Here is an 11503-nt window from a genome sequence, read left to right on the forward strand (position 1 = left end):
GGTTTTAAAATGAAAAACATGGATGAAGAGTGCAAGGGAAAGTGAGAGGGGGACATGGAGGGATTGGAAAGGAAAAACCTCTGCATTTCAGTGCCTCTCTTTCTCCTGACTTTTTAGGGGTCATACAAGAGAAAGGCCTGGAACAATTTTAAAGATTCAGCCAGGTGTGAATAGAGATGGGTAAAGGTCAGTTAGAAGGGAGGAAAAAAAAGATGCTTTTACCAAGCAAAGAGAAGAGGAATAAGAAAGAAATGCTTTTATCCATTTCCCTATTTCACTTATCTACCGGTGCACTGACTTGTTTGAGAGAGTGGGATGGTCGCATGGTCACTCTCTTCCTGCACCAGAAGTGCTGTGCTGCGTCAGGTCAAATTGCAGATGGCTGTATTAAGATGCTCTATGACAATGTCATCCTTTATAATCTAATTCAATTAAAAGAAATGATGCATCATAATAGTTGGAACAGGTTGCTGAAGGGAAAAGGGCAGGACAGCAGAGCTAAACGCACATCTGGTACGACGCTTTGATAAACACGGAACATCAGGAGACAGAGGGGCGGAGAGGCGGCACAGAGCTGGTTTCTATGCTGTTGGACAGAGAGGATGTCAGCCAAGGTGCGGTGTGCTCTCCACAGGAAGCAGCCAGTGCTAGATTTTCCCACAGAGTTCATCGGACAGCTCACCGAGATGACCGACGTGTTGATGCATGAACATGCCCAGCTGAAGGGCGGAGGGCAAGGACGTCCAGTGCACTTCCTCTGTCTCAAAGCACAAAGTGGCATTTCGAAGCTTTAAAGGACGGTTTGAAAGTGTGAATCATTGGTTTAACGGCACTCGTGTGAGTAAGATTATGAGAACAGCGTAAAGCCCTTAAATGGTGTTTCCAATTTATTACAACTTGGCCATTATTTCCATTACCTTCAAAGTAACGGATGAGATCTGAGAACACAAGGACATTGCAACAATGAGTTGTCGTAAAGAAAACACAGAAGTTCACAACCTTTTGACCGCCTTTTTAAATGAAGAAATGTCCTCTCACGACCCCTTGTTGCAGGTTGCATGTCTGTGAGTTGTGAGCAGTTTAACCAAAAAGTGGTGTTCTTTTTTTATTCTAATAGATGCCTGAAGATCATCCACTATTCAACAATATAAAACAATGATTAGAGAAAAGCGAAGGAAAGAAATTAGTTTTCCCAGAAAGGACAAACCAAACGCTGGCTCTAGTGAGAGCCATTCGCGTTTTTTGCGTTACCTGAAGGCCACCGTAGTTCTCCCACAAGCTTGTGAAACTGCGGTAACATGAGCTTTATCGTGGAAAAACCTTGAGCAAGGGGAACGGCGTTACCACAGTTTTGCACTCGGCGGCTCACCGCTTACCGAAGTGGTATTTCAGTCCGATGCAATCAGCAACCGCACCGCTGTATGCCACCAAATCCTCCACACTGTCCCTTTAAAGAGGAACCGAGAAGTTGTACAAACAGGCAGTGCTTAGTTGGCAGACCAGCTGAACGACTGAGTGAATGCGAAAAGCGAGGGAAAGAGAGACGGGGGCCCAACATCCCAGAGCTCGTTGCCTGGTTGACACGTCTCACACACCAAAGTGCTTCTCCAAGCGTTTTTCACCCCTCAGTCGTTAACCTTCTATTAACTCCTCAATCAATTGCCACTCATTCACACTCACAGTCTCTATGATTCCTCTCCTTCTTACTCACACACACACACACAAACAGCGATTTACAAAGGGTGTTTTTCCCCAAAGAAGAGACGCTGGGGAGAGGCTGGAGTGTGTGTATGTGAGAGAGAAAAAATTGTGTATGTTTCTGTCAGTTTTCAGCTCGCTATTAGCCAACACAGGCCATGGCCTCGTCCTTTACTGCTCTGCCTGTGGTTGGCTTAAAGAAGATTAGAAATATAATTGGAGTTACTCAGCAAAGCTATGCACTTTTTTTGCAGTTGTGCACTCCTTCGCAGGTTGCATTCATAGTACGCATTTTAACAATCTGTCTTTCTCTCCATTTACTTCTTTTGGAATCTTTCCTCTAACCCTTCACTCTCGTTTCCTGTTTGCAGGAGTGTGCTGGTGAGCCTCTCTTCATGCTGTACTGCGCCATGAAGCAGCAAATGGAAAAGGGACCAATAGACTCAATCACAGGAGAGGCCCGCTACTCCCTCAGCGAGGACAAACTCATCAGGCAGCAGATTGACTACAAGACTTTGGTCAGTATGCTTGCAAGTGTAGACAAACAGTCTACACATTTGGTGTCATAGGATAAAACAGATGCACACATACCTTTGATACAGTACACTGACATGGATTTCTTTTTCTTGTGGCCAGTATTCTTGGAAAGCCTTACTTGCTAAATCTGGGACCATTTTGCAGTTGTCGGCAACATTGAGAATCTGCAACTCCACAAAGGGGAAAACTAATTAAACCTCTAATTCTGATGAAACACTCTTTTAATAGTAATAAAGAGCTGCATGTGCACTGTTGCCGCGGTTGAATATTGATTCTGAATTGCTGTATTAAGTGTTGATTTGCAGGTCAAAACTCCCCGCATAGTAATGCTTCCACACATCGATAGTCAACGCTCCCAGTCTGTACTGACTTCTTGGGCTAAATGTGACCTGTGCATTTTGCCCTCTGACCCCCTGCCTCTGTAGACGCTACACTGTGTGAACCCAGAGAATGAAAACGCTGCGGAGGTGACAGTGAAGAGCCTGAACTGTGACACAGTGACGCAGGTGAAGGAGAAGCTGCTCGACGCTGTGTACAAGGGCACACCGTACTCCCAGAGACCAAAGGCCTCCGATATGGACCTGGGTAAGGAGAGGGAAAACTGTCACGCACACACACACACACACACACACACACACATCAAGTATACACTCCGAGCACAGGTGCACTACCACAGGGGGTAAAGAGGGAATCGTTTCAAGGGCTCTCTGAAACAGCCGGGGGACTTCTAAAGAAGAGAAGTGATTTTGTTCTAAAATAAATTTCAAGTGATTAAAATTTTACCCGTTTTAATTTCTACTCTCTGCATCCTTTGTCATAGCAATTTTTGTTAAGTGTATCTTTGCAATTCATGTCCCATTTCGCTACATGTTTCCTCATGTTAAACAAACATACACAACCTTACCCGTATCTCCTTTTTGTGTGTGTGTGTGTGACAGAATGGCGGCAGGGTAGGATGGCTCGCATCATCCTTCAGGACGAGGATGTGACAACTAAGATAGACAACGACTGGAAGAGACTCAACACCTTGGCTCACTACCAGGTACTCAACCGCAACATCAATCCCATGATACTTCTTTTTTATCGCGTCCCCTGCTTTGGACGTTGAGCGTCTGTCTTCATCTTGTTGTTGCAAGGAGGAGCTGATGGATCAACAGGACCCATGATGGAAATACGTCCTGGACTTTGTCGTGCTATATCTGACAATATACAATACACTTTGTTTGAACAATAACTCCTCATTGAATAGGTTGCGCATTATTGTTGCTTTGGAATTCATGCAAGTACAGTAGTTGGTGTTATGGTTTATATTGTTTTTGGTATATTTCAGCTCATTGAAATGTAGCAGTTGTCATATTTATTCACATTGTTTCATTTAATAGAATGCCTCTTACACATAAAGTAGCAGTGGCTGTTTGTGTGGTTGGACTGTAATCTTGCTGCTGGACAATATAAGCGGTGCTAACTGATGTTGAAAATCCTGTTTCAGGTGACAGACGGCTCAGTGATTGCCCTGGTGCCTAAACAGAACTCGGCCTACAACATCTCCAACTCCTCCACATTCACCAAGTCCCTCAGCAGATACGGTACGAGAGAGTGTGTGTGTGTGTGCGTACGTGTGTGTGTGTGTGTACAGGTTTGTGTATGTGTGGAAATGCATTTCTAACAAGATGTCAGTTCAAGAACTGGTGGAATACTTGGTGCCCCCTTCCTTTAAACGTTTTAGTTCATAAACAGTTTAACTTGAAACTACTCTTAAATTTGAAATAATGAACAAATCAAATATTAACACAATGAGTGGCATATTAACTTTTCAGCTAAATAACACACGTGACAGCTGCCAGCAGCACAATTTGACATTGAGAAGAGTGACTGGTTTCGTGTCGGTGCCTAGTTGCTTGCTGGCTGTCCAGCTCCTTTACTGACAAGCTCTTTATTGCTCCTCGCTTCTCTCTGCATGCCTTTTTGGTGATGATATAGTGAAGTGTAGGGCAAAAAACATATGAAATCCACCTGCAACTGAATCTAATAAATTACTCAAAGAAAATAGCATACTTTGTCACCTGTACTGTATAGCACACTTTATAGCAGGAGGTTGATAAGGCACCCTGCACTGTTTACTGTAATGTAACTCCTGCTGATCCAAGGTGTACTTATGTACACTGATAGATTATTGGCTCTGACAGTGAAAGATGGCTGTGTGAAGTGCTTGGAGCCTGTTGCATTTTGTGTGACTCCAACATGTGATTTAGCCAGTGCCAGGCCGAGTCCATTTGAGACCATTCATAACAGCTGAGGTCATGGTTGCTCACAGCAGAGTGTAGCTGTGAGGTCCAATGCAGTCGTCACAGATGGATTGTCAGGATGACAAACTGGCAAAAAAAATGTACTTGAATGAAAGCAAAGTGTGCGTTTTGTAAAAAGAATATTACCCAGGAGTTTTTGGAAAATGTACAATGGAGATTCATTTTACGCCAAATATATTAGACACAGTTCAGATGTCATCAGGCACATTGTTAATGCTGGGTGGGAGGTAGCCATCACGTCTTCCATCTCTCTTTTCTGTGTTTGAAATCCTTCCCTGGCGTACAGTAACTGTGCTCCTCAGCTCTGCCGTACGTGTACGTCACATACACATAAATACTCACTAACCCCCCCCCCCCCCCCCCCCCACCACCTTTACTCTATACTTCCCCGGTTCACACTCTCTCCTGACATTTTGAACCTCTCAATCCATTCCTGCTTTGTCACGGAAGTGACAAGCATTCAAACTGAGAGCGTAATGCTCCGTGTCACAAAATAGGGGATCACTGTCCAACAAAAGGAGGGAGGTAGGGGGGGAGGGAAGGAGCAGGAGAGAGTGACAGACAAATTTATTCTGAAATGAAAGAGTGACACGAAAGTAGAAGGAGCTGTCACCTTTCAGAAATGCTTTTAACTTCACACTCTCTGTAGCCCCGTCATATCTTAGTCATGTGTTTTTTTTATACCTTAATTTAAAGGTAATTGTCCTTGAAGTGGTGATTTAAGACCAAATATAACTACAAACTGGCACCAAGCTATGGGCTTCATATGTTAACAGATTATATGTATCTAATAATACCGTTGCCTTCTCAAGTTCAAACCCACAGCAAGCATTGTGCGTGGTATTCTTTGTCTAACTGATATGTTATGTAGGTTAGATTAAGACTCTTTTAAAATGTGTCTTGTGAATGGAAAAACAAAAACACTCATACACTCTGACCTTCCTCTTTCCCTATTTACCTCCTTGTCCCTGGATGCTTAAATAACAAAAAATCCAAACTAATGTTACAAAACACAACTCTATCTGCTCTTCCTAATGTTACTTTTGGCCTATTCGCTCAACTCTCCTCCTCCACTTCCTTCCAGAGAGTATGCTGAGGACAGCCAGCAGTCCAGACAGCTTGCGCTCCCGAACGCCCATGATCACCCCCGACCTCGAGAGCGGCACCAAACTGTGGCACCTGGTTAAGAACCACGACCACTCAGACCAGAGGGAAGGGGACAGAGGGAGCAAGATGGTCTCTGAGATCTACCTGACCAGACTGCTGGCCACCAAGGTATTGAGAAGCTGTATATTTACACACACACACACACACACACACATAAAACATTCACATGTCATGAAGCCCACTTTCAGCAGCAGCATCTATCCCTGACCTTTGTATGACCACGGTCTCAAAGCTCATTAACATTTTCCATAACCTTTTACACAAAGACACACATATGCACAGGAATTAGTGATTGTGTCTTAATTAGGAGGTTGACCTTTGTCTATTGAGCTGTTTGGTCGGTGTTACTGGGCCCTCTGTTGGTGGCCTCGGGGCTTTCAGGCTCAGGCCTTTAGCCTGTGATCATTACTCACCAAATTCCTCCATGTACTCCAGGCCACACTGGAGGCTGCGCTCAGGTTTTCATGCAGCGTTTGTCTTCAGATGATGATCGGAAAGGTTACTTGGAGTCGGGCGGTTTGTGTTGGTGTCCTGGAAAAACCTCCCTGAGAACGTTGTTGTTGAGTTTCCGTTTAAATGTTTTGTGGAACAGCATTTTATATTCTGGGACTGTTTAACCTGATACACTGATGGCATCTTTAACAGAGCCGTTTCAAGAGCAGTTGAGAGAGGTTCGTGAATGTTTTGCCACTGGACGGTTGGTTAGGTTATTCATGTTTATGGTCCAATGCACGAATGTCCTACAAAGCAAGTTGCACCTGTATGTATCTCACGAATATCTAACTGTATCTAACTGAAATGCCACTTCAGCACAGATTTAAGAAAGCATACAAAACTATGAACAAAAACTAAGGCAGCAACAGGAGAGGAGTCTGAATTGCGCTTGAGTAACAGTTAGTTGACAGCTCTTCCTTTTATATTTATTCTGCCACACCTTATACACAGAAAACACATGGACTCCAGCTGTTTTGTCCCAAATATGCTTGCACAACCCTTAATGGAACCACACATGCATTCATTAACAAATAGTTTATGAACACAAACACACAGCAACTGCCTACAGAGTCTACTAATTGTGCCAGGCATTTGCTCTCATTTGCAAATACTAACTACCTTGGTGATTCAGCTCAACCTGATACTTCCTCTGCCCTGATTTTTCTCTCATTAGCTCTAGATTTCCATTGTTCCAGCTCCAGGTAGGAAAGTGCAAGGTTAGCGGCATCAATGCTGCCTCGATTGGGAAATGATTAACATGCAAGCCAGGGGAAGACAACGGAGGGGAACTTGGAGCACTGCAGTTTATTCTTATTTATTACAGCCCCCACAGCATTGTGTGTTTAGGAAGCTGATTTGTGAACAAGTACAAAACCATGAATTCAACTTCTGGCTGGTTCAAATAAGGTTTTGTAAAAGGTGCTTGAAGATGCAAAATAATGCGCTGAACGCTTGTGGGATACATCAAATTGTTTAAAACTTAAGAGGAATGTGTGAGGATTCAGAATCTCCAAAGTTGTGTGATGTTGTAAAAAGACATTGCAGAACGGCCTCAGGCTGAACTCACAGTGGGGCCCATCTTAAATACTGTAAAGAACACTCAGCACCATCACAAACTCTCAACCCAAAAAGTTGGAGTACTAAAAAGCAAAGCACCGTCATTCTCAAACACCTGCTGCTGACGGCCATCGCCTCCAGCCAGACCATCACCAGCAAAGAGGAATATGCAGGCAGAGGCTGTTTAGTGGTGTAATAACTCAACTGTGTTCTGTAGCTTTATATTCCTGTTGGCGATGTAGATGTACAGAGGGCATACTCTGTCCTCTGTGAAACCTTGATACCCCGATAGGCTCACATGTGCCATTATTGGTGTTTTAAATTTCTCCAACATTTGGGTACACAGAATGTGGGCTAGTTTTGTTTTATGATGTTTCAGCACGTTTTTAGAAAACACAGACATTAACTTCTCCTGCAAGAGGAATTTAAATTTGTTTGCACACTAACTAAGCCTGTGTTGGTTCTCCTGCTCAGGGTACACTCCAGAAGTTTGTGGATGACCTGTTCGAGACCATCTTCAGCACAGCGCACCGAGGAAGCGCCCTGCCTCTCGCCATCAAGTACATGTTTGACTTCTTGGACGAGCAGGCGGACAAACACTCCATATCAGACTCTGATGTACGGCACACTTGGAAGAGCAACTGGTGAGTTTGCGCGTTCACACAGAGAAAAGGGCATCATTTGGTAGCTGCTTTGTGTTTCATTAGTGTTGTGGAGAGCCTGCTGTAGTATGAAAACAGTTTTGACTGTGAGCCAGCAGCCGTTGTTCAGCCGTGGTCTGTGCACCTTAATAGTCCTTCTAACTGTGCAACTCCTTCATCTCTCTCCTTCCACCTCATCCTTCCTCCCAGTCTTCCTCTGCGGTTCTGGGTGAACGTGATCAAGAACCCCCAGTTTGTCTTTGACATCCATAAGAACAGCATTACCGACGCCTGCTTGTCTGTGGTGGCTCAGACCTTCATGGACTCCTGTTCAACATCAGAGCATAAGCTAGGGAAGGACTCTCCTTCGAACAAGCTGCTCTACGCTAAAGACATCCCCAACTATAAGAACTGGGTAGAGAGGTACGCTAACTCACTTTGTTTAGTTTGAAAGCTGTTTTAAATGTAATTTGTCAATATCTAAACTGTTTGTGTGTTTTTGTTTTCTTCAGGTACTACTCTGACATCTCCAGGATGCCGGCCATCAGTGACCAGGACATGAGTGCCTACCTGGCGGAGCAGTCGCGCCTGCACGTAGACCAGTTCAATAGCATGTCGGCCCTAAACGAGATTTACTCCTACATTGTCAAGTACAAGGATGAGGTGAGACGTCAGCCATTTCTGAGGACACTCGAGAGATATTTTCATTTAACAACAGTTTAACGCTGATTGTTGGCTGTTACATCTCCAATACATACTTTGGAGAAGCGTTATTTTTGTGTTATGGAGATTTATTTTTGGCAATCCTGGAGGTTAGTCCAGAAAAAAAAAAATCGAGCTTGTTGTAAAAACACAGATTTCTGTTAACCTGAACGGTTAACCTCTTAGAGTTAACAGGATCCGTCCAACTGAAGCACTAAAAGCAAGTACATGAAAAGCACACTGACTAGAGAACCAGGCCTTTATCACACTTTTAATCCCAATGATTCCCAGTTAATGCAAATTCAAAACTTCCTCCATGTTTACCTGTTATCTTGTGTAATGTACATCTTCACAACACTACCTCCTTCAGTACAACAACAGAGTCACGTCATACTCACCACTGTGCTCTCAAAGAAATAGTGTTTTAATTCACTTCCTGCTGATTTTTCACATGAAAAGTCTTCTCACCTGCCCGACCTTAGTATGCTTCTATTGTGAAAAATCTACAGGAAGTGTTGAGTTTCATTGTTCTGTTAGTCAAGTAACAGAAAGCAGAAAGATTCTGTTAAAAATTTTAATTCAGAGCAGCGTCGTGGTGACTATGTGAAAGCCTGTTGTCGTAGCCTACAGCCAGGTAATTTAAAGGCCTTTATTTGTGCATGCTGGCCATTATTTCGACACCAGATTTTCTATTTATGGTATGTATCAATTATAACCAGCCAGGTGGCATGTTGGTGGAGTCCTCTGGCAGCCTTGTGTGGGGAAAAATCACGTCATGTCTTGAAAGCAAAAGCAGGCACATTGTGACATTGACTGACCTCCTCCCCTGTCTGTCCTCAGATCTTGTCGGCTTTGGAGCGGGACGAGCAGGCGAGGAGACAGAGACTGAGGAGCAAGCTGGAGCAGGTCATCGACACAATGGCCCTGAGCAGCTGAGGACCATCCAGCACCTCCGTCTCCTCCTTCTCTTCACTCCTCCTCTCCATCTGTCTCTCTCCGTCGCTCCTCTCACCCAGGCAACAAACAAAACTCCAACCCCCAACAATACGACAGACGAACTGCAAAAAGGACTATAGCAGAATACTGCAAAATGGAGGGGGGGCGGGGGGGTTCGGCAGAGATGGGCGAGCCTGTGTACGCTTACATGTGTATGTGTGTGTTTGTCTGCAGCCCCATACAGTGTGTGGGCACGTGTCTGTGTGAGGGACTGGGACACCAGACATTTTCACACATGCATACTTGGAGAAACATGTCAACTGACAGCATTTGGTTATTGTGGATGTTGGTGTTTGTTGTTTGCTTGATTTTTGATTTCAGGAGTTTTGTCGTGATGAAGCGATGGTCAGGAAAGAAACAATGGAAGCCTGGAAAGAAACTCCATGTATGGTATCATTAACAGAATGGACCAATCTGTGATGAGCCAATGGAGAAAGGCTCTCTAGGTCATGTGACTCCCAACGGGTGTCACAGTTAGATTTTTCTTTTCTTTTCTTTTTGTATAGATGTAATCAACTGCCCACTCTCTGATCTCTCGCCACTTGTATTACTGCTGAATTTGCACAATTTACAGAAACGTTACAAAGGAAGATGATATAGATATTATATAGAAATACAGCTACGTTTTTAAAGAAAGATTAGGGAGAAAACATTTTTGTTGTTTTTCCTTTTCCTTTTAAACCAACAAACAATACAAATACCAACAATAAAACATGATTTGATATTTGAAGTACAAAAGAAAAAAACATTGTGGACAAAAAAAAAAAGAAACGAAAAAGAAACAAAAAAGTCGTACTGTGCCATGTTTTCTTTGAATGTTGTTTAGTGCAAAGACATTTTGTTAGATGGACTGTGCTACCGTATGATTTTAAATATGAACATGCCTAGTGACTGAAAAGAACTGCTTGAGTAATGACCCATCATCAGATCCTTGTTGGAAACGACGGGAAGTGAGACGACACAGAGTTGTCCGCCTTCTCGAGTTAGGACGGTTCATGGCGTCATGGTGATAACATGAAGTTGCTGTTGTTTCTAATTCAATCAGTGCAATCTTTTTGGTTTCAGACAACCAAATATATACTCACAGGACTGTTGCTTTCTTCTGGCCACGTTCGTGTCCGGCACCACGGCTGGTTCTGTTGTTGAGGGTCAAGAAGTGATAGTTGAGCGGATCATGTTATAGTAACTGAACAATGAAGTAGATACATTGCACTACCTGAAATATTTCCGATACCACGTAGCCACCGTATCCAACACTGAGGATTACACATGACCGCAGTTTGTGTTGTTCACCCCTGGAAGGGTCATTCATTTTCCGTAACAGTCCTGTTCGAGAGAAAAGCCAAAGTCTTGGTGCTCTCAGACGCTGTTTACGTCTTTACAGGAGCAACAGTGAGGTAAAGTAGAGCTTAGCTGAGCCCCTTTCTAGTGAAACAAAGTAGGGAAAAAGTGGTAAGTTCAGCCTAAAGCCAGACACCCAGATAGAGGGACAAGGAAAATATATAATGTGTTTCTCTACACCTCTAACCTATCTATTTGAGACCGGGGGTTTTAGCTTTTTATCCATGAGGGGAGGTGTAGAAAGATAAAGAGGTGAGACACCTCTGTTCATTAGCTACCCAAGGCTGAGTAATCCTCCCCTTAGCCTGCAGCTCTTGTTTCAGAACTAGCCTACTGCCATGTGTGGCTTAAGCTTTTTTTTATTATTATTATTATTACAGCTCTCTGAAGAGGATTTATTATTATTTTTTTTAAGTCAGGGCTTTTGACTTTGTGGTGAGAAATGATGTTTTCCCGATAATTTCTTTCTGCTTGCCGAAAAAACCAAACTGTGGTCTGTATAATGTTTTTGTTGATGTTTTCATTTGTAAATTGTATACTTTTTCATGATGAACAAAAGCTGTT

General features: G+C 43.4%; 1 protein-coding gene across 1 annotated transcript in view; it reads left to right on the top strand.

Moving 5' to 3' along the window:
* plxna1b (plexin A1b) overlaps positions 1 to 9663 on the top strand; it is a 176940-nt gene extending 167277 nt beyond the window's left edge. The window contains exons 24-32 of the mRNA XM_079186674.1: positions 2070 to 2216; positions 2661 to 2820; positions 3174 to 3277; positions 3725 to 3821; positions 5626 to 5816; positions 7734 to 7903; positions 8111 to 8323; positions 8413 to 8563; positions 9443 to 9663. Of these exons, the coding sequence (XP_079042800.1) occupies positions 2070 to 2216; positions 2661 to 2820; positions 3174 to 3277; positions 3725 to 3821; positions 5626 to 5816; positions 7734 to 7903; positions 8111 to 8323; positions 8413 to 8563; positions 9443 to 9538 (1329 nt within the window). The 3' untranslated portion in view covers positions 9539 to 9663. The remainder of the gene's footprint in view (positions 1 to 2069; positions 2217 to 2660; positions 2821 to 3173; positions 3278 to 3724; positions 3822 to 5625; positions 5817 to 7733; positions 7904 to 8110; positions 8324 to 8412; positions 8564 to 9442) is intronic.
* The last annotated feature ends 1840 nt before the right edge of the window (positions 9664 to 11503 follow it).

Source organism: Pholis gunnellus (assembly GCF_910591455.1).
Source record: "Pholis gunnellus genome assembly, chromosome: 3".
Classification (NCBI taxonomy): domain Eukaryota; kingdom Metazoa; phylum Chordata; class Actinopteri; order Perciformes; family Pholidae; genus Pholis; species Pholis gunnellus.